This window comes from Cherax quadricarinatus, chromosome 71 (assembly GCF_038502225.1).
Source record: "Cherax quadricarinatus isolate ZL_2023a chromosome 71, ASM3850222v1, whole genome shotgun sequence".
NCBI classification, from domain to species: domain Eukaryota; kingdom Metazoa; phylum Arthropoda; class Malacostraca; order Decapoda; family Parastacidae; genus Cherax; species Cherax quadricarinatus.
In genome coordinates this window covers 7886627-7910860 of record NC_091362.1, presented here as the reverse complement: position 1 = coordinate 7910860, position 24234 = coordinate 7886627, and the positions used below count along the sequence as shown (strand labels likewise).

At 39.7% G+C, this 24234-nt stretch overlaps 2 protein-coding genes across 5 annotated transcripts in view; one reads left to right on the top strand and one right to left on the bottom strand.

The window, feature by feature from the left end:
• Positions 1 to 23592, top strand: part of LOC128700403 (minichromosome maintenance domain-containing protein 2-like) — a 135682-nt gene extending 112090 nt beyond the window's left edge. For all 4 annotated transcript variants that reach the window (XR_011393984.1, XM_070099992.1, XM_070099991.1 and 1 more), the window contains 2 exons: positions 11924 to 12110; positions 19162 to 23592. Coding sequence is in view for 3 of the 4 variants with exons in the window: in XM_070099992.1 (XP_069956093.1) it covers positions 11924 to 12110; positions 19162 to 19245 (271 nt within the window). In the remaining variant the exon portion in view is untranslated. The remainder of the gene's footprint in view (positions 1 to 11923; positions 12111 to 19161) is intronic.
• UQCR-Q (Ubiquinol-cytochrome c reductase ubiquinone-binding protein) overlaps positions 23265 to 24234 on the bottom strand; it is a 77857-nt gene continuing 76887 nt past the window's right edge. Inside the window, exon 3 of the mRNA XM_070100006.1 lies at positions 23265 to 23592. Within this exon, the coding sequence (XP_069956107.1) occupies positions 23498 to 23592 (95 nt within the window). The 3' untranslated portion in view covers positions 23265 to 23497. The remainder of the gene's footprint in view (positions 23593 to 24234) is intronic.

Below are 24234 nucleotides of genomic sequence, written 5' to 3'. Positions count from 1 at the left end.
TCTACTAAATGTCCCTGGATTACTCAGTCAGGAAAAACATTCACATACTGTTACAAAAAATTAAAATACTTCAAGGAATTATAGACTAGCTAGCTAGGAGAGTTGTCAAGTATTGTAAGATGACCACTACCATGAAGATCTATGTAGTCTGCAGAAAGGGTAAGGGACAAAAACAGGCCTGGATTGCTTGCCATCTCTGTGGTCAATGGTTCCATGGTATATGCAGGGATTTTAAACCAGTGACCACACTTGACAAACTTAGAGAGATGTTTTTGGGTCTGCCCAAACGATATACACCTGTATGAGAAAATGACATCTATATTAATTAAAAGACAAGAACACCAATAAAAGATCCTTCTTGAAAGTCATGTCAGCATGGTATGACACCTGGGAAAATAAGATGGGTGGTAGGGATGGGGCTGTCTTGGACAATGCTCCTGAGGGTGCTAGTGCTGTCCTGGAGGACACTGCTGATGGTGCTAGAGTAGTCCTGGAGGAAAGTGCTCCAGAGGGTTCTAGTGATGTCTTAGAAGACAGTGCTCATGAGGGTACTAGTGTTGTCCTGGAGGACAGTGAAAACAATGTTATTCAGTTGACAGAGGTTCATAATAGAGATACTGCTGGAGATGGATCAAAATGGGATGATGCCTCAGGGAATAATGTAGACACACTACTAGCAAAATCTGGCGGAAGCACTTATGTCCATACAGGGGTGAAAGATAGGGAGGAAACAGGAAATATAAATGCACCAGTAGCAAACGCAGCTACAATAAATCCTAGCAAACAGAATTACAATCTATGTAAATATTACGCCTTGGGTATCTGAAGGCATGGTATATCTGGTAAAACAGGTGGGACATGCACCTTTGACCATCCCAAAAAATGCTGCACCCAGACAACAGGAGAGTGCAACTTCCCTTCCTGTAACTTATTTCACCCAGAAATGTGTCACTCATCAGTCCATGGAAGAAAATGCTACAATGCATACTGCCAGGCACATCATCTCAAGGGGACTAGAAGACACAGACCAGACAGACTATAGGAAACAAGAGAGAGGAGCCACAACCTCTTCAGGGACAGAGGTTTTTTAGGGCCAGGAGGGAAAAAAAGACTGGCAAGAAATGACAATAATCCTACACCAACTGAAAACACTTCTGGAGCAGAGGCACAGATGTTAGCCTCTACTCCAGAACAACAGATATTAGAGCCAACAAATAAAACCCCCCTAAATTCCACCAATACAACGACATTTGTCTATGCAAACATACAGGGTCTAAAGCCATCAAAAAAACAACAAAATTCCTTACATCAAGGGACTGCTCACAGAATCAAATGCAATGTTTGCAGCATTCACAGATACCCACATAAAGGATCATTATGACAACAAAATATGGATCCCAGGTTATAACCTATTCCGATGCGACAGACTAAACAGGCAACAAGGGGGGGGTTGGCCTGTATGTCATAGAGTCGCTCATTTGCACAGAACTACTAAACACCTCAAATAATGTAGTTGAAGTTTTGGCAGTAAAGAGTGAAAACCAAAACCTTGTCATTGCGGTAGTATACAAGCCTCCAGATGCAGCTTCCCAGCAATTCCCGGAGCAGCTTGAGAAAATTGACCAATGCCTGGAAAATCTCTCAACTCCTGCCCCAAACATCTTACTACTAGGATATTTCAACTTGAGACACCTAAAATGGAGGAGTATAGCAAATGATGTTTTAGCAGAGATCACCCCGGGAGGCAGCTCAGATGAAATTTCACACACACACGAACTATTAAATCTCTGCACCAAATTCACCTTAAACCAGCAAACAGTAGAGCCTACAAGACTAGAAAATATGCTGGACCTCATCTTCACTAACAATGATGATCTGATACATAATATAACTGTACCAAAGACAATATACTCAGATCACAACATAATAGAGGTACAGACATGTATGCACAGGGCTCCTGACCAGGAAAATGTGAGCAGTCATGAAGGTCTCTTCATGAAATTTAATTTCAATAACAAAAACATACAATGGGATCAAGTAAACCATGTCCTAAATGAAACAAGCTGGGAAGATATCCTAAACAACACGGACCCGAACATTTGCCTTGAAAAAAACGAATTCTGTGGTTCTTGAGATCTGCTCAAGACACATTCCATTAAGAAAAAGAAAGAGAAGATGTAAACTAGAAAGAGAAGACATTCCCTATACAGATGAAGGCGAAGAGTCCCAGAGCTGCTGAGTGGGGCCAATGTATCTGAAATACACAGGGAGGCACTAGTCAACGAAATTGCAAATATCGAACTTAAGCTGAAGGAATCTTACAAGAGACAAGAATCACAGGAAGAACTGAAGGCCATAAAGGAAATTGAAAAAATACTTCTTCTCTTATGCCAAACCTAAGGGAAAAAGAACATCCAGTATTGGGCCCCTGCTTAGGCAGGATGGGACATACACAGATGACAGCCAAGAAATGAGTGAGATACTAAAGTCTAAATATGACTCAGTGTTCAGCGAGCCACTGCCCAGACTAATGGTCGACAATCCAAATGAATTCTTTATGAACAAAACCCAAAATTTGGTCATCTCAAAAATCTCGGATATTATTCTAACGCCACAAAACTTTGAAGAGACAATAAATGACATGCCCATGCACTCTGCTTCAGGACCAGATTCATGGAACTCCGTGTTCATCAAGAATTGCCTTCAGCATTTTATGGAGAGGAAGCATGGAAACAGAGGTCATCCCACACACACCCTAAAAACAACAGACATAGCCCCACTCTACAAAAGTGGTAGTAAAGCAGTTGCAAAGAACTACAGACCGATAGCACTACCATCCCATATCATAAAAATCTTTGAGAGGGTTCTAAGAAGCAAGATCGCCAACCACCTAGATAACCATCAGTTACACAACTCAGGGCAACGCGGGTTTAGAGCAGGTCGCTCCTGCCTGTCCCAGCTACTAGACCACTATGACAAGGTCCTGGATGCTGTAGAGGATAAACAAAATACAGATGTAGCATACACAGACTTTGCAAAAGCTTTCGACAAGTGTGACCATGGTGTAATAGCACACAAAATGCGTGATAAAGGAATAATGGGAAAAGTTGGTAGATGGATCTACAACTTCCTGACAAATAGAACACAAAGAGTAACAGTAAACAAAGTAAAGTCCCAGGCAGCCACAGTAAAAAGTTCTGTTCCACAAGGCACAGTACTCGCTGCCATTCTATTCCTCATCCTCATTTCTGACACATGTCTTCCTTTGCGGATGACACCCGGATTACCATGGCAGTGACCTCCATCGAAGATACTGCAAGACTCCAAGCAGACATCAACCAAATCTTCGAATGGGCCACTCAAAACAATATGAAGTTCAACGAGGAGAAATTTCAACTACTCAGATATGGGAAACTTGAATAAATTTAAAATGTATCAGGGTATACAACAAATTCTAACCATACAATAGAGCGGAAAATAATGTGAAGTACCTGGGAGTGATAATGTCAGAGGATCTCGCCTTCAATGACCACAACAATGTATCTACCTCATCCGCTAGGAAAATGACAGGATGGATAATGAGAACCTTCAAAACTAGGGATGCCAAGCCCATGATGATTCTCTTCAAATCGCTTGTGCTCTCTAGGCTGGAATACTGCTGTACACTAACGTCCTCCTTCAAGGCTGGTGACATTGCAGACCTGGAGAGTGTACAAAGAACTTTCATGGCACACATAAGTACGATAAGGCACCTAAACTACTGGGAATGGTTGAAGGTCTTTGATCTGTATTCCCTTGAATGCAGGCGAGAGAGATACACGATAATATACAATTGGAAGGTCCTGGAGGGACTGGCACCAAACCTGAACACAAAAATCACTCCCAGTGAAAGCAAAAGACTCGGCAGGAGATGCAACATTCCCCCAATGAAAAGCAGGGGTGCCACGAGTACACTGAGAGAGAACACAATAAGCGTCCGGGGCCCCCGACTGTTCAGTTGCCTCCCAGCATACATAAGGGAGATTACCAATAGACCCCTGGCTGTCTTCAAGAAGGCACTAGACAGGCACCTTAAATCAGTACCTGACCAACCAGGCTGTGGTTCATACATCAGCGTGTGTGTGACCAGCAGTAACAGCCTTGTTGATCAGACCCTGATCCACCATGAGGCCTTGTCTCAGACCGGGCCGCAGTGGCGTTGACCCCTGAAACCCTCTCCAGGTAAACTCCAGGTAAACCCTACTCCGCCTTAGGATTTGTAAAAATCAGTGCACACAGCTATAGAATGAGAAGGTGAGTGGAAGTGTTCAAGAAAGAGTGGGGTAAGTTTGTAATAGACTTGTGAGGCTGCTGGCTACTTTCGACTTGAATAGTCAAAACTTCCCAATGACTGAGAACAAAACAAAAATCTGGTGGATGTTTTGGGGTAAGCTATGAGAAGTTACTAGATCATGAATACAGCCTCTCCTCACTTAGTGACGTACAGTGGTACCCCATGTTTTGAACTTAATCCGCTCCAGGAGCTAGTTCTAAAGTCAAAACGTTCGAAACTCGAAGCAATATTTCCCATAAGAAATAATGTAAATACAATTAATCCATTCCAGAAATCCAAAAATATTCACAAAAAAAAAAAATATTTTATAGAGATCAATTATAATTTTACATATACATACACAACAAACATACAAAGTACAATTGGTAATAGATAAATACACATTTAAATAAACATATAAAATAACATTTTTACTAACCTTTATTGAAGATTGTTGATGGCATCTGGAAGATAGGGAGGAGTGAGGGAGCACTTATTGTTTGGAAGGGGAATCCCCTTCCATAAAGTCTAGGTAACTAGTCCTTATCTGGGATTACTTCCCTTCTTTAAGATTTCCCTAAAATGGGACATGGTTCTGTCACTGAACTTGTTGCAGAGATGGCTTGTTTCAGCTTGCTCAGGGTGATATTCTTCAGCAAATGCCTGCACCCTATTCTACATTGCACAAATCTCCTTAATCTCTGAAGAAGGCACCATCCACAACCACCACCATCCACCACCACCACCATCCACCCCACCACCATCCACCAATACCATCCACCACCACCACCACCATCTTCCAATACCATCCACCACCACCATCCACCAATACCATCCACCACCATGGTAGCTTATTTCACAGTCGCACTTAATAAACAAACACCAAACACAATAAATTAATTGTGAAATGTTTAACTGAGCGTGCAGGTTAGTGTTCACTCAAGCATACACAAAGCCAGGGTGACCCAAAAAGAAAGAAAATCCCCAAAAAGAAAATACTTTCATCATTCAACACTTTCACCTCATTCATACATAATCACTGTTTTTGCAGAGGTGCCCAAATACAACAGTTTAGAAGCATATATAAAGATATATAACATATCCTTCCAAACTGCCAATATCCCAAACCCCTCCTTTAAAGTGCAGGCATTGTACTTTTCATTTCCATTGCTCAAGTCCAGCTATATAAAAATAACTGGTTTCCCTGAATCCCTTCACTAAATATTACCCTGCTACCCTGCTTACACTCAACAGCTCGTCAGGTCCCAAAAACCATTCGTCTCCATTCACTCCTATCTGACACACTCACGTACGCTTGCTGGAAGTCCAAGCCCCTCACCCACAGAACCTCCTTTACCCCCTCCTTCCCACCTTTTTGTGGTTGTCTCCTATCCCTCCTTCCTTCCCCTACAGATTTATATGCTCTCCATGTCATTATACTTTGATCCATTTTCTCTAAATGACCAAACCACCTCAACAACCCCTCTTCAGCCCTCTGACTAATACTTTTATTAACTCCACACCTTCTCCTAATTTCCACACACCGAATTCTCTGCATAATATTTACACCACATATTGCCCTTAGACAGGACATCTCCACTGCCTCCAACCGCCTCCTGGCTGCAGGATTTACAACCCAAGCTTCACACCCATATAAAAGTGTTGGTACTACTATACTTTCATACATTCCCTTCTTTGCCTCCATAGATAATATAAAAACATTATTATTTTATTTTGTTTATTAACACATTGGCCGTATCCCACCAAGGTAGAGTGGCCCAAAAAAGAAAAAGTTTTATCATCAATCACTTCATCACTGTCTTGCCAGAGGCACGCTTACTCTAGTTATAAAACTGTAACATTAATACCCCTCCTTCAGAGTGAAGGCACTGTACTTTCCATCTCCAGGACTCAAGTTCGACCTGCCGGTTTCCCTGAATCCCTTCATAAATGTTACCTTGCTCACACTCCAACAGCACGTCAAGTCCTAAAAACCATTTGTCTCCATTCACTCCTACCTAACACGCTCATACATGCTTACAGGAAGTCCAAGCCCCTCACACACAAAACCTCCTTTACCCCCTCCCTCCAACCTTCCCTAGGCCAACCCCTACCCTGCCTTCCCTCCACTAGAGATTTATACACTCTTGATGTCATTCTATTTTGTTCCACCCTCTTTACATGTCCTAACCACCTCAACAACCTCTCCTCAGCCCTCTGGATAATAGCTTTTGGTACAGTAATCCCACACCTCCTAATTTCCAAACAGTGAATTCTCTGCATTATATTGACTGGTGGTTAACGCTCTCGCTTCACATGGCGAGGGCCTGGGTTCGATTCCCAGCCAGAGTAGAAACATTGGACGTGTTTCTTTCCACCTGTTGTCTATGTTCCCCATCAGTAAAATGGGTACCTGGGTGTTAGTCGACTGGTGTGGGTTGCATCCTGGGACACTGACCTAATTTGCCCGAAATGCGGAGCATAACAAGGGACTTTCTATATAGTAGTATGTCATTGTTGTCAGCTAGGACTGTATACCTTGTACATGTACTTGTAGTAAATAAAGATATTATTATTATTATTACACATTGCTTTCAGACATGACATCTTCACTGTCTCCAGCCTTCTCATTGTTGCAACATTCACTACCCAAGTTTCACACATATAAGAGTGATGGTATAACTGTACCCTCTGTGCTTCCATGGAAAAGTTCTTGGTCTCCTCAGACTTTTCAGTGCATCACTCACCATTTTTCCCTCATCAATTCTATGATTCACCTCATCTTTCATAGACCCATCTGCTGACATGTTCACTCCTCAGTATCTGAATACATTCACCTCCTCCATACTCTCTTCCTCCAATCTGATATCCAATCTTTTGTCACCTAATTTTTTTGTTATCCTCATCACCTTACTCTTTCCTATATTCACTTTTAATTTTCTTCTTTTACATACCCTACCAAACTTATCCACCAACCTTTGCAACTTCTCTTCAGAATTTCCCTAAAGCACAATGTCATCAGCAAAGAGCAACTGTGACAACTCCCGCTTTGTGTTAAATTCTTTATCTTTTAACCCCACACCTCTTGCCATCACAAAAACATTCACTTCTTTTACAACTCCATCTATAAATACAGGGTGTCCACAAAAACACTCCCTAATTTCAAACAGGTATAGCATGTAACTTTAGTGTAATAATTTTTCACAGTTAGTAGCTTCAGATGCAAGATTTCATTCAGTTTCATGTGGTATAGAGTAGCATTAAAGGCACTCAATGTGCATTCCTCTGGTTGCTCGGCAAACATCGATGTGATAGTCCAGTTTGGTCCAGATGCTCTGCAGCACATCTGGAGTTAACGTGCGAACTGCTTCAGTGATCGAAATTTTCAGCTCCTCCAAGGTTGCAGGTAGTGGTGGTACATAAACTGCTCTTCACGTACCCCCAAAGAAAGAAGTCACAAACAGTTAGGTCCGGTGACCTCTGCAAGTGGCCCTTGTGATTTCTCTCATTATCAAGGTCCTTGATAATGTGAGAAATCACAAAAGTGCTTAGAATTCTACTATTTTTTTCAGTGGTTGTTCTGCATATTTACTGTGATCTTATTTGCATATGTATAAATGTATGTGTACATGTGCATATACATACTCGTAGTCATCTAATTGTGGTTGTAGGGGTTGAGTTTCAGCTCCTGGCCCCACCTCTTTGCTGGCTCATACAAGGAAAGCATTACCTGTTGTTAAAGCTATGTGTGAATTATGCCTCTTCCATTTTGCTGTCTAGATAGTTTCACTTCCTGACCACTCTAAGGCTAAAGAAGTATTTCCTAACATCCCTATGACTCATTTGTGCTTTTAACTGTCTGTTGTGATCTTGCATACCTGAGTCCTACCTCTCAGACTCACCCTGTCAGTTCCTCTCATTATTATGCACTCCAAATCATGTCATCTCTGATCCTTCTGTCCTTGAGTGTCATTAGGTTAAGCTCCTCAAGCCTCTCCTTATAGATCATTCCACTCAGTTACGGGACAAGTTTTGTTGCAAATCTTTGCATTTCCAGCTTCTTTACATGCTTTGCCAGATGTGGGTGCTACATACTCCAAGATAGACCTGATATATGCCATATAAAAGCTAGTAAATGCTTCCCTATTGATGTTCCTGAAAGCTTCCTGGAAATTTGCCAGTACTGCATGTCCTGCAGTGGTTACTAGGTTGATTTGTGCTTCAGGCAAAAATGCTCGAACTATGCTCACCCTGAGGTCCTTCTTTTTCATGGAGGTTAGAAGTCTTTGTCCTCCTCTGATTTTCACAATTTTGCATTTTTTTTTTTTTTCAACAAGTTGGCCGTCTCCCACCGAGGCAGGGTGACCCAAAAAAGAAAGAAAATCCCCAAAAAGAAAATACTTTCATCATCATTCAACACTTTCACCACACTCGCACATTATCACTGTTTTTGCAGAGGTGCTCAGAATACAACAGTTTAGAAGCATACACATATAAAGATACACAACATATCCCTCCAAACTGCCAATATCCCAAACCCCTCCTTTAAAGTGCAGGCATTGTACTTCCCATTTCCAGGACTCAAGTCTGACTATATGCAAATAACCGGTTTCCCTGAATCCCTTCACTAAATATTACCCTGCTCACACTCCAACAGATCGTCAGGTCCCAAGTACCATTCGTCTCCATTCACTCCTATCTAACACGCTCACGCACGCTTGCATTTGTTATGGTTAAATTAGAATAGCCACTTGTCAGACTAATCCTGCAGGTTGTCCAGATGAATTTGTAGTTTTTCCTGGTCTACTCCTGATTATATTCTCCTCATTAGTTTTTCATCGTCTACAACCAGGGACACCTCTGACTCGATTTACACACAAAAAACAGTACTGGATACTTGTGGAACCCCACTCATCACACTCGCCCATTCCCAAACCTCCTCCCTGGCAATAACTCATTGCTTTCTTCCCGTTAAGTATTCCTTGATTCACAGTAATGTTTTCCTTGTAATTCCTGCCTACTCCTTTGGCTTTTGTGCCAGTTTTTTGTGGGGTACTGCATCGAATACCTTCTTGCAATCCCAAAAATATACAGTCCACCCTTCACTCTCTCTCTCTCTCCCTCCCCTGTTTAACATAGAACTCTAGCAGATCTGTGAGACATTATCTACCATCTGGAAAACTGTACTGGTTATTGTTTATAAATTCACTCCTTACCAGGTGCTTCGCTACTGTTCTCCTGATAAACTTCTCCGTAAACTTACACACTTGTACTATGCATGTGAGTGACATAGGCCTTTAGTTCAATGCCCTCCATTTAACATTTCTTTCATGATCCCATCAGTTCCAGCTGCTTTACCCCCTTTCATTCTACCTAATGCCTCACATACCTCTCCTGCACTCATATCTGTGGGCACTTCTTCATTCTTAAAAGATGTTATACCTATCTGGCCAGTGCATGAAATTACTGCCTCCCTCTCTTCGTCAACATTTAACAGTTCCTCAAAATATTCCCGTCATCTTCCCAATACCTCCAACTTCCCATCTACTAACTCCCCTATTCTGTTTTTAACTGTCAAATCCATTCATTCCCTAGGCTTCCTTAACTTATTTATCTCATTCCAAAAGTTTTCTTATTCTCAGCAAAATTTGTTGACAGCACCTCACCCACTCTATCATTTGCTCTTTTTTTGCACTCTATCACCTCTCTTTTACTCTCTACATACTCCACCCTTCTTATATCACTTCTGCTTTGTAAAAACCTCTCATAAGTGACCTTTTTCTCTTTTATCACACCCTTTGCTTCATCATTCCACCATTCACTCCTCTTTCCTCCTGCACCCATCCTCTTATAACCACAAACTTCTGCCCCACATTCTAATACTTCCTTTTTAAAACTATCCCATCCCTCTTCAACCCCTACACTACCTATACTCTCACTAGCCCACCTTTCTCCCAATAGTTTCTTATATCTCACCCTAACTTCCTCCTCCCTTAGTTTATAACTTTCACCTCTCTTTTACTTGTTGTCATTTTCCTCTTGCCCCATCTACCTCTTACTCTAACTGTAGCTACAATTAAATGATGATCCAATATATCTGATGCCCCTCTATAAACATGGACATCCTGACATCTACCCATCAACCTTTTATCTACCAATACATAATCTAAGGAACTGCTTTCATTATGTGCTATATCATATCTTGTATACTTATTTATCCTCTTTTTCTTAAAATATGTATTATTTATTACTCAACCTCTTGCTATACATAGTTCAATTAAAAGCCCACATTTTCATTTACCCCTTGCACCCCAAACTTATCTACTACTCCCTCCACAACAGTTATACCCACTTTAGCATTTAAGCCCCCCCCCCTCCCCAAATACTTTCTCATATGGGTATTGTTGAAAATCATTGCATTAACAAAACACTGTAAAGCTGGGCCCTCCTGTAATAACAATAATAAAAAATGTCCATATTTAAAGGCAGTGTTAATGCAGTATGGTGAGAATAGAGTAAACCCAATTTAATAAAGTAATAGAGGAGTGAGTGGCTGGAATTGGTGATTGTGGTGGATAGACGAGATTGTTTTACAGTGATCAGAACATTAACGAAACCACGGAACAGGTGGGGTCTTAACCCATGACAAGAGAGTCCTTAAACTCCAGGCCAGTGCGTAAGCCACTTGGCTACAATAAGATTCATCTAACTAGGTATATTTCCATACACCATAGGAAAGGTAGCATGGGCCTCACTGTGACTACAAATGCAAGTTTTATAGTTGAATCTCCCACCAGCATGGCCATGATGAATGTAACTTAAGCTGGCAGGAGATTCATCCGTAAAAACTTGCATTTGTGGTCACAGTGAGGCCCATGCTACCTTTCCTATGGTGTATAGAAATATACCTAGTTGGATGAATCTTATTGTAGCCGAGTGGCTTATGCACTGGCCTGGAGTTTAAGGACTCCCTTGCCGTGGGTTAAGACCCCACCTGTTCCGTGGTTTCATTAATGTTCTGATCACTGTAAAACAATCGCGTCTATCCACCACAATCACCAATTCCAGCCACTCACTCCTCTATTACTTTATTAAATTGGGTTTACTCTATTCTCACCATACTGCATTAACACTGCCTTTAAATATGGACATTTCTTATTATTGTTATTACAGGAGGGCCCAGCTTTACAGTGTTTTGCTAATGCAATGATTTTCAACAATACCCATATGAGAAAGTACTTGTGGGGGGGGGGGGGGGACTTAAATGCTTATAGTGTACAGATTAATCAAAACTAAGCAGTAAACCCACAAGGGTCATACAGCACTGTGCGGTGTATAGAAATATACCTAGTTTGATAAGTCTTACCGTAGCCAGCTGGCCAAGTGGCTTACACACTGGCCTGGAGCTTTAGGACTCACTTGCTGTGGGTTCAAACCTCACCTGTTTGTTAGCAGTTGTGTTATTACTATTTTGTGAGTCAAAACAATAATGGATAATTCTGTAACCAGCGGACATTGTCCATTGTTCCAAATCAAAAAACTCAGCAGATTTTGTTCTGTATTTCTGAAATCTTTTAGACTGGTTTACCATATTATCAGTTTATCTGCTAGAGCTCAGGTTGCAGCCAGCCATGCTCGTCTTGCTCTGCGCTGCACTGTGGAGGGATGGGATGCAGCTGCTGCAGTGCTGATGTGTGAAGAAGCTCTGGCGGCACACTCGGGCTACTCCCTGCTCCACGTCATTCCAACCCCACACCTACCACCACACTGTGACTTACACACGCTCTTAGGAAGAAAGGTAAGGCAAATATATTTAATTCTTGTGCAGTACTGAACACTTGCGTGTCATTTAGCATTAAATCAACACAAATACATAAATGAATGTGTGTAAAAGGTCTGTAACATGTTGAGTTGTTGGCCGTAAGTCAGCAAGTTTAGACAATAGGTGAAATATCACCACCATTTCTACCAGGGATAAATCCAAGAGGGCCCCGCTGGACAATACCTTGGAGTCCAGCTTGCGCTAGACTTTGAGCCAAGGCAGCCAGTTTTCAGGGAGAAGGCTTACAGCTTTTCATCTCATCCCCTGCATGCATCAGCCTTACTAGATATATTAACAATGCAAGGAATTCGCAAGAGCAGGCGAAATATACACAAACACTGACCTCTGGCTGAAGGAGACTCGAACCTACTAACCTTGGAACAAGGTACACAGTGCTGATGCATGCAGGGGATGAGATGAGAAGCTGTAAGCCTTCTCCCTGAAAGCTGGCTGCCTCGGTGGGATACGGCCGGTGTGGACCCTCGACCAACGCTATTAATCCGTTCCTGAGAGCTCATCGTTAGTTGAAATCATCGTTAGTCGAGTTAATTTTCCCCATAAGAAATAATGGAAATCAAATTAATCCGTTCTAACACCCCAAAGTATTGAAAAAAAAAATTTTACCACATGAAATATTAATTTTAATACACACAAACTGAAGAAGACATGTACAATTACATGACACTTACCTTTATTGAAGATCTGGTGATGATTGATGGGATGGGAGGAGGGGAGAGTGTGGATGGTGTTAGTGTTTAGAAGGGGAATCCCCTTCCATTAGGACTTGAGGTGGCAAGTCCTTTTCTGGGGTTACTTCCCTTCTTCTTTTAATGCCACTAGGACCAGCTTGAGAGTCACTGGACTTCTGTCGCACAACATATCTGTCCATATAGGCCTGTACCTCTCTTTCTTTTATGACTTGCCTAAAGTGGTTCACAACAGTGTCATTGTACAGGTTGCCAACACGGCTTGCAGTAGCTGTGTTAGGGTGATTTTCATCAAAAAAGGTTTGCACTTTAAGCCACATTGCACAGATTTCCTTAATCTTTGAAGTAGACAACTTCTTCAGTTTCTCTATCCCCTCCTCCTGAGCAGTTTCCTCAGGTCTGGCCTCTTGCTGTTGAAGATGATCTTGCAGCTCATCAGTGGTTAGTTCTTCATTGTCCTCCTCCACCAACTCTTCCACATCCTCCCCACTAACCTCCAACTCCAAGGACTTCCCCAATGCCACAATTGATTCCACAACTGGCATAGGCTTCTCAGGGTTAGCCTCAAATCCTTCAAAATCCCTTTTGTCTACACATTCTGGCCACAGTTTCTTCCAAGCAGAGTTCAAGGTCCTCTTAGTCACTTCCTCCCAAGCCTTACCTATAATATTTACACAATTGAGGATGCTAAAGTGATCTCTCCAAAACTCTCTTAGAGTCAATTGAGTTTCTGAGGTCACTACAAAGCACCTTTCAAACACAGCTTTTGTGTACAGTTTTTTGAAGTTTGCAATGACCTGCTGGTTCATGGGCTGCAGGAGAGGAGTGGTATTAGGAGGCAAAAACTTGACCTTGATGAAGCTCATGTCCCCAGAAAGTCGCTCTACCAAGTCTGAAGGATGATCAGGAGCATTGTCTAATACCAGGAGGCACTTAAGGTCCAATTTATTTTCCAGGAGGTAATTTTTCAGAGTGGGGGCAAATGCATGGTGTAACCAGTCATAGGAAAAGTCCCTAGCGACCCATGCCTTACTGTTTGCCCTCCACATCACACACAAATTAGCCTTGAGGACATTGTTTTTCCTGAACACTCTGGGAGTTTCAGAGTAGGTCCTGCTTGGCATTTTCTTCCAAAACAGGCCTGTTTCGTCACAATTAAACACTTGTTCAGGTTTCAGTCCTTCAGCTTCTATGTACTCCTTGAATTCCTGCACATATTTTTCAGCTGCTTTGTGGTCCGAACTGGCAGCCTCACCATGCCTTATCACACTATGTATGCCACTACGATTCTTAAATCTCTCAAACCAACCTTTGCTGGCCTTAAATTTACTCACATCACCACTAGTTGCAGGCATTTTTTTAATTAAATCGTCATGCAACTTCCTAGCCCTTTCACATACGATCGCTTGAGAGATGCTATCTCCTGCTATCTGTTTCTCGTTTATCCACACCAATAACAGTCTCTCAACATCTTCTATCACTTGCGATCTCAGTTTCGAAAACATAGTTGCACCTTTGGCAAGAACAGCTTCCTTGATTGCCGTTTTCTTGGCCACAATAGTAGTGATGGTTGATTGGGGTTTTGTGTACAACCTGGCCATGTCAGAGACACGCACTCCACTTTCATACTTAGCAATGATCTCTTTCTTCATATCCATAGTGATTCTCACCCTTTTTGCTATAGGGTTGGCACTAGAAGCTTTCTTGGGGCCCATGGTGATTTATTTTGCAGGTACAATCACTGTGCTCTTGGGAGATTCTGAAGAGAAGTTGCAGAGATTGGTGGATGAATTTGGTAGGGTGTGCAAAAGAAGAAAATTAAAGGTGAATACAGGAAAGAGTAAGGTTATGAGGATAACAAAAAGATTAGGTGATGAAAGATTGAATATCAGATTGGAGGGAGAGAGTATGGAGGAGGTGAACGTATTCAGATATTTGGGAGTGGACGTGTCAGCGGATGGGTCTATGAAAGATGAGGTGAATCATAGAATTGATGAGGGAAAAAGAGTGAGTGGTGCACTTAGGAGTCTGTGGAGACAAAGAACTTTGTCCTTGGAGGCAAAGAGGGGAATGTATGAGAGTATAGTTTTACCAACGCTCTTATATGGGTGTGAAGCGTGGGTGATGAATGTTGCAGCGAGGAGAAGGCTGGAGGCAGTGGAGATGTCATGTCTGAGGGCAATGTGTGGTGTGAATATAATGCAGAGAATTCGTAGTTTGGAAGTTAGGAGGAGGTGCGGGATTACCAAAACTGTTGTCCAGAGGGCTGAGGAAGGGTTGTTGAGGTGGTTCGGACATGTAGAGAGAATGGAGCGAAACAGAATGACTTCAAGAGTGTATCAGTCTGTAGTGGAAGGAAGGCGGGGTAGGGGTCGGCCTAGGAAGGGTTGGAGGGAGGGGGTAAAGGAGGTTTTGTGTGCGAGGGGCTTGGACTTCCAGCAGGCATGCGTGAGCGTGTTTGATAGGAGTGAATGGAGACAAATGGTTTTTAATACTTGACGTGCTGTTGGAGTGTGAGCAAAGTAACATTTATGAAGGGATTCAGGGAAACCGGCAGGCCGGACTTGAGTCCTGGAGATGGGAAGTACAGTGCCTGCACTCTGAAGGAGGGGTGTTAGTGTTGCAGTTTAAAAACTGTAGTGTAAAGCACCCTTCTGGCAAGACAGTGATGGAGTGAATGATGGTGAAAGTTTTTCTTTTTCAGGCCACCCTGCCTTGGTGGGAATCGGCCGGTGTGATAATAAAAAAAAAAAAAAAAAAAAATAACAATCACTAAGAACGCTGTGATAATATGAAATGTTCCGATTGTATGTTTGGATGCGACCGCGGTGGCTGGCTTGTAAACACTGGCACCCACGGGACAGGTGAGGCGTGCTCAGGCCACATGTGGACGCGTCTCGAACGGAACAAATCGTGTTGGTCAAGTTTTTTAGCGCTAGTCGAGGCAAAATTTTTGCATTAAAATGTATCGCTAGTCGGAGTTAACATTATACGATGCCAGTGTCAGTTGAGGGTCCACTGTATATATACCTCCTGGGGACAAATCTAACACCACTATTGTGGTATGGTACTCAACTTTTGAGAGGTTGACCAATAAAGCGTAAAAGTTTATGATGGATGAAAGATAGCGTAGGGTACATTCCAGGACAAGTGGGAAAGAGGATGAAGGGTGTTTTTGACAGGTAGAGACCTGAGCACCTAGCTGGCATGTGTGAGCACATTACCTCAGAGTGAGTTTCAACAAATGTTTGTAGGGCTGCTAAAGTGTAAGCAGGGTACCATTTTTGCATTTTAGTGATCATTTGTGATGTATGTGCATTTTTGGAAAGGAATGAGTTATGCCAAATCTGTTTCTCTTCTTTGGATCATCCTGGCTTAGCATGGAACATTTTATTTGTTAAAACAACTGCCCTGTATAAATAAGATGCAATTAATAATATACTTGATCTCATCAAACCTCTGTGCAGTACTATATAATATACAAATTGTAAATTTATTTTAGTATTAAAAATTACTATTACACTTTCAATTATTTAAGAAGAATAATGTCTTAGAATGCCAGGTAAATTACTATTTAAATAAATTCCATTATTTTATTTGACATTAACCTAATCATAATTAATTTTAAATCTATGATTCTAATTGATTTGAGACTAATTTGGGAAGATCATCACAAATTATTTAACCTACCTCAAGAAAATTACAGTAGAACCTCAGCTGTCAAATTTAATTCGTTCCCGACGTCAATTTGACAACCAAAATGGATGACAGCCAAAGCAATTTTCCCATAAAGAATAATGTAAATAGAATTAATCCATTCCAGACCCCAAATGATATAATAATTTATTAAATCTGTACTACTACATAAAACTGTAAAAATGAATACCAAAAGAAACTAACTGAAATACTGTACAGTAAATGAAATTTAACTGCCTCTCACCTGTCAGAGGAGAGCATACTGGAAGCAGGAGATGGAGGAGAGGAGGGGATATGCTACAGCTTGGAAGATGAGTCATCTTCTATTGTCAGGCAACTGTCCTTCTGATGTTATTTCTCTTCTTTGTCTCTTTGCACCACTAACACCTTGTTCTGGCTCACTGGTTCTTTGTCTCACTAAAAACCTGTCCAGTGAGGTTCAAATCAAAATAAAAAGTTTATTTCTTTGCAAAGGTTACAATGTGTGTTTACATTTCATAATATGACAGGTATAAAGAAAGCCAATATCATGCTGAGGCATTTTGGGCAGACTTAACCTAATACTTAAAGACTGCTTAAGTCTAGACAAACTTTAAATATTCAATATTTGACTCAATTATTAATATGAGGTAGTACAATTTATAATACAAACATACATTTTTAGCTTTGTAATAATGGTTTAATAGCAGTGGCTGCTCATAGCGCCAGTAACTGTACTATCGAACCACATCAAACTTCTATTTTTCATCATTTCTTTTATCTTGTTTCAACCAAAAAATTAAAAATTCACTTATAAATACATGGAAAACAACATACAAGATATTTTTCCAGTAATATATTTGTCAGTTGCAAATTACTTTAGCTTGAGGTTGATGAAGTCATACGTCTGGCAGTGAGCATCTGGGGGGACTGCAGCTCTGCAGCTCCTATGGACGAGCTGCCACTGTTTAATCTTTTCAGGGTCGAGAGGCCCTCTCCTAAACTCGTTCTTAGGGTCGAAAATTTTTTGGGAAAAAAAAAAAAAAAAAATTTTCTTATGAAATGATAGATAATCTTTTCCTGATCATAATGACACCAAAAGTATGAAATTTGATGGAAAACTTACGGAATTATGCTCTCACGAAGTTAGTGGTCTCGACGATGTTTACGTATCGGCAATTTTGCCCACTATGAGCCCTATTTTTGGCCAATTCCTGTGTACTAGTCGACAAAAATAATATTTATTTCGCTAGAACTCCATTTTTTCTATCGAATGAGTACAAGAAACCACCCATTTACCAATTTCAGCTGTCCAATAAAGTGGTTAGAAATTGGCAATTTTGCCAATTTCACACAAATTTCAGAAGATGCCAATTTCCAAATAGGGTCCAGAATAAACAAGACAGACATTCCTGGCACTAAAATAACAAGTTCTCTGTTCGTTAGTCACATCCCCAGGCCCCTCTTATATTTCTTTTGCTTTCCACTTTGAGTTTTTATTCTCACAAAAAATAGAAGATTTACTGTTATGCAGACTACTGCATTAGTGTAGAAATGGTATAAATAATATCAGCACACTTGTGAAAGAATATTAGACTCACCATTTGATGTGTATTGGACGCTTGGCATGATTTGTTTACTTTTGAACTTTGGTAAAAATCGAACATTTCTGCTACTTTGAGCTCAATTTCAAGGTACTTTTCATTGTGAAACCAATCAAAATCATCGCAATTTCTGTAATATGTCTTCCATTCTATAAAATGAGATCAGGAAAACTAGAAAACAACCATAAATACCATACGAAAATGCAGTGCAAAGTTGCTGTTTTAATCCAAAAACACGGTCAAAGTTTTTTTTTTTTCTCAGTACACACTGTGTGATGCAGGATTTTTTTTATACTGCGCACACTGACCACATAGACCCATTCTTTCATATGTAGGCCTACCAGCTTTCTCTCGCTAGATTTGAAGGCGCTAGAATTTAGGCGTTCTAGTACGTCAATAACCCTGGTGCGTAAGCCGTACTAGTACGTTGGAAACCCTGAAAGGGTTAATAGATAAGGGATAATAAAATATTTGGGAGAGTTGCTCCAAATTTGGTTAGAGATTAGCATAGCATGGGTATGGTTATTATTGAGATGAGATGAATTTTAAGCATAGTCCTAAAGTGATTTGTAGGCAGGGGACCTTTTGCTGGTTTGGGCAAAGAGTTCCAGATCTTCAGGCCCTTTATGTGCATTGCATTTTTGCATAGTGTGAGATGGACACGAGGGATATCATAGTGTTTTGTGCCTTGTGTTATGCCCGGTTATGCCTAGGTTGGGGAACCGGGGTAAATTACCCCCAAATGGGGTGAAAATGAAAATCTTGTGGTTAACGAAGGTTCAGTAGACATATAATTCATTGTACATAAATTTGTTTTGGGGTAATGCCCAAAAAAGTTTGTCAACCTCTGTTCTAACAACATATGGATGTGTGCCCACTGAAGTCAGTTTATAGTGAGCTTGTATATAACAGCCTTTGGCTCAACATTTGGCTACTCACTTCCTGGGTAAAACAACTGCAAGGTTCTAACTGAGCCTAACATGATATATCCACCTGTATTATTCATGCATAAGCTAGCATTACATTTATTATATTTTTCAGAATGATGAACGTATGATAAACTTCCAGAAGAACCTCGAGGACTTCATACACACACACACAGGTGACATACCAACAATACAGTAAAATAAAGAAAAGGCAAAGAAGTGCTTTAATCAGAAAACAGAATAACTTATCTTACAACTACTCAGATATGACGAGTGTGAAATGTTGAAAAACTAGCGAGATAAATATTTTTATTATAACCCAAATTCTCATGTACAGGCAGGCCCTGCTTTACAGCGTTTCGCTAATACAGTGGTTTACAATTATACCCATTCTTCATTTATTCAGACTGCCTACGATAAATATATTTACCACTTACTATGAGCAAAGGACAAAAATATTGTAAGTAATGTGTACTGTATTTGCATCTTTTAGGCATAGCTATATTGCTCACTTAATATATGATAGTGTAAACATGTTATCAGGCTTTTATATGCATTTGAAAGTGAAAAAAAGCTGAGATTCACTTTACAGCAGTAGCTCGGAACCTAACCTGCTATATAAGCTGGGCCCTCCTGTAGTAATATTTAAATCTAGTAATAAAACAAATTCTTTACTTTAGTAAACTTCACTTCAATCTAAAATATTTTAGGTAAAGTTTTTCAACCTCCTCTAGCTGCATGACCCTTATGGATTTAGGACTTTCTATGATGATGATAATCAACTACCTCTAGCCTTTTTAACATTCTCATATATTCATAAAACTGAGAAATTCACTAGCACAAAATAGTGTGAAAATAACAGGATCAGGAATTTGTTTTGCAAGTTTGGTTAACATTATTCTACTGAAGCTTGCAGCTTAAATTACCAATATAATGAATAAAAGAGGCACTTACCAGAAGCAGGTTGCATCCAGTCACTAGTGAGGGAATTACAGTGCTCTTCCAGCCTTGTAGTCACCCACGAGGCAAGTAGTCTTTCAGTATTGTAGTCATCAGTGAGGGAAGTACAGAAATGTACCAGTGTTGCAGTCACTGACTTGTGTAACTGCCCACTGCAGCATTTATACAATTCCCCAGCATTCAGCAATATACTACCGATTATAAACTTGCACAAATGCTCAGTAGAAGCTGTCCCACATGTCATGAGTCTCTCACTATTATTGATTAATTCATGGGATACATTATCATCAACAGACATCCATCTTTGTAAGATCTCCCTCACCAGGAGGTTATCTCCCTAATGCTCATGTTGGTGGCCTCTCAAATACCTTTTTATTACATTCCAGTTATTTTTAAATTTGTGAGAATCACTAAACTCTGTGGTCATACAATGCCTGAGGAATGGGAGGCAATCAGCTTAATACAGTGGGAGGGTAGCTCAAACTCCTTGAATGAAGAGCCTATCACCAGCATCAAAGCAGCTCGTACTGAAGGGACTACACCATGAGTTGTCACTACAATATGCTTATGATAAGTGAGGCATGCCTCACTAATATGGCAGGTTAGGTTCCAGACCATCACCATAAAGCAAATCACAGCCTTTTTTTTTTTCCACTTTCCAGTGCATATAAAAGCTTAAAAACATGCTTATACTATCATTTATTAAGTGCACAGTAGCACTAGGCCTAAATGATACAAAAGTAAAAATAAATATAAAATTGAAAACTGCTGAAAAATCATCTTAAGAGCAAGGCGTGCATTGAAATAACAAACATGAATATAACTGAAAAGAGCTGTATTAGTGAAGCAAGCACCATATTAATGAAGTATGCCTGTACAAAGTTAAAATATGCTGCAATATTGTCATATGTTCTCTCTCCTTCACTGACTTCTTTGCTTGAACTACTACTACTTGTCAGCCACCAACTTGACAAGTATAAATGGAAGTTAGTAAATATCAGCACTTAACATGGAGGTGTATGAAAACTCATCATTATATTCATGAGGAAGAACTAAACCTATTAGAGTCATACAGTATCTAGCAAATGGGAGGTAATTAGGTTTGATCTGAGGAAGGAGGGAACACTTTCAATTCTTTGGAGGTTGAGTCATTCACCAGCATTAAGGTATCCCTTCAAAAGAAAAGATGGGATGTAACATGTTAATCCAGAGTGTCTCATCAGACTGGGTCAGCAGTGTACACACAGGTGACCTGAATAAAATTACAAAAGTAGTGCCATCTACTTTATTTATTTTTTCTTCAACTTCCCATAAATTTGTTCATATATCATTATGTTATAGAATATCTAGCTATTTGTACAAGTTAAAAACTTACGAAATTACTCTACCGCAAAGTTAGCGATCCCGACACTATTTATGCACCAGCGATTTTGCCTATTTTGAGTCTGTTTTTTTTTTAGGCCAATTCAATTGTTCCAGTCAAAAAGACTTAGCTATTTCACTAGTGTACCTACCATTCTATCGATAGAGCACACGACACGACCCAGCCATCTATTTCAATTACCCAATAGTGATTAGTTTTGAGTAATTTGGCCAATTTCACACAAAATAAAATTAACAATTTTAGAAGTCCATAATAAATATAGACATTCTTGGAACTAAAATATTTCCTCTGTTCATTACTTATGTTCCCAGGCCTCTCCTATATTACACTTGCTTTCCATTTTGAATTTTAATTCACACTGTTATGCAGGCTACTTCATTGTAATAATTGTATAAATAATGTCAGTATTCATGAACATGCATTAAACAGCCAGTTGGACATGTGTTAGATGACCAACTGGGAGTGGCGTGATTAGTGTCTGCTGGAATATTAACAAAAATAGAATATTTCTGCTACTTTGAGCTAAATTTCAAGCTACTTCCAGTCCTGAAACCAATCAAAATCATCTCTATTTCTGTAATATATCTTCCATTCTATTAAATGATACCAAGAAACTGAGAATAAACCCATCCAGAGATACAATGCAAGGTCACTTATTTTGAACTATACACACAGTCAGTTTTGTTTTTACTATCATGCACTGCATAGGGCAGGATTTTTTTTTTTGTATGGTGCACACTCATTGCATAGACTCATTCTCTCAAATCTTGACCAAAATTTACCACTCACAGCTGATCCAGGTGAGCCGAGCTCATGCCGTAGTACTACTGCACAGATCCTGAGATCAAAGCCGTAGTACTATGGCACGGACCACAAAAGGGTTAATAAAGGTTTTGACATTTTAATCAGTAAACTGTCAGTCACATAGATCTATGTTGGTGGGGTCAGAGTTAATATTGTAGCTCTCTTTTAATTCACAATGCCTTCAAATTTTCTGCGAGTGACAAAATTTGGTGTAGACGCGAGAGAATAGGTCTGCACAGAATAAAAAAATCCTGCCCCATGTAACACTTGAGTTGGTTAGAGCACTGGAAATTGCCTCAAACTGGCCTCAAAGTGGGTGAAATCTGTTGCACAAAATGTTATATCTCTAACTTCGTGACTGTGGAATTCTGCAAGTATTCCATCAAATTTTGCATTTTTGTGTTATCTTTAGAAAGAGGTTTACCATTATAACTTTTTTTTTCAGATAAATAATATAATCAACTTGTAAGGATCATTTTTATTTTCATAATTTCTGACACAAAAGGGGTTCTCAGTTTGGGTGTTGTCAACAGTGGGATGGTTAATGAACTGCTATTGTATTTTTAGGACAAAATTACTAGAAATATTAATTTAGATTTAGCAATTTATATGCATTCAGTTTTGAGTATGTATTGTATGAGGGATTAGTTTTAATGACCTATTTGTATAATTCTGTTCAGCAATGAACTGGCAAAGTAAAACAACACAAGTGAGCACATTTATCTATCATAAACTAATAGGGATTAAACAGCACTTTAAGACTGGGAGGTAATTAGGTTCAATCCAAGGAAGGAGAACAGATTCATTTCCTTAGATTAAGATCTCCTCCAGTAGAAATAGAACACACTACCAGAGCAAAATATTATGTACATGCTCACTTTCCCAGTGATTGAATATTTGTAACCAAGAAAAACTGTCTTAATATTTTACAATTATAATAGTTCTTGTAAAAAAAAAAAAAAAAAAAAAAAAAAAAAAAAATCTTTCTACCCACTGTATAAATTTTCTTTGTGTAATGCAATGGAAAATATATGTAAAAGTATTTGCAATGAATTAATGAAACATTGATGTCATGTACATTGTTATAATTTTTATTTATAATTTGCATTGTTTCACAGACATTTATGTTCTACAGTATTTACACCTCTCATTGTTCTTTCAAAAGTTAACCATAAATAAGAATAAAATTACAAGGCTACAAAATCTTTAATATAAACAATGTACTATGCTGTATATGAAAATGAAGCTTAAGTTCAATATCTACAGAACTCTTCAATAAAACCTAAAAATTTTCAGTCTTCCACTAAACGTCATTTTCATAATCAGCAGGATTTTTCCGCATCAGCTGTTCATGTTTGGCTTCAACAGAAGTGTAGACCATGTATGCAACAATGAAAGCTGCAATTGAGAAAACAAAAGGCCAAATTAGCATCTTTACAAACACACTGTTGTGGTAAACTACAAAGATGAGTCTAAATAATACTTAAAAATAAATTGAAAAAAAATTATGAACTTGTGGAAAATCCTCAAGATGGCATTATTTTGCATAAATGAAAAAATCCAGAGCATTTAATCTCTGAAGAAACACCCCTCAAGGAAGGTTCCTTGATGTTGGCGAGGGGCTCTTGATTTAGGGAATTGGATCTGTGCTCCAGTTCCCCGAATTAAGCCTGAATGCCTTCCACACCCCCCCCATGCGCTGTATAATCCTCCGGGTTTAGCGCTTCCCCCTTGATTATAATAATAATAATAATAATCTGAAGAAACAGTATTTTAGATCTTGTAACTCTTACACACCACCACACAGCTATTAACCCAGTCTACTGGTAGTTGTATGCCTTATGCAAGACCACAACTTTACTGAAAAGAGTATACGTATAGTTCATTTGCATCCTAAATGGCACCACTATACTTTCACTGTCAATCCTGGTAACCCCATGTACAGTTTAATCAATACTCATTGTCCTGATATGGTTCCCATTCATAATACAATTTTGGATGGCCAAACTCCAGAAAATTATCACAGTATTATTCATAGAG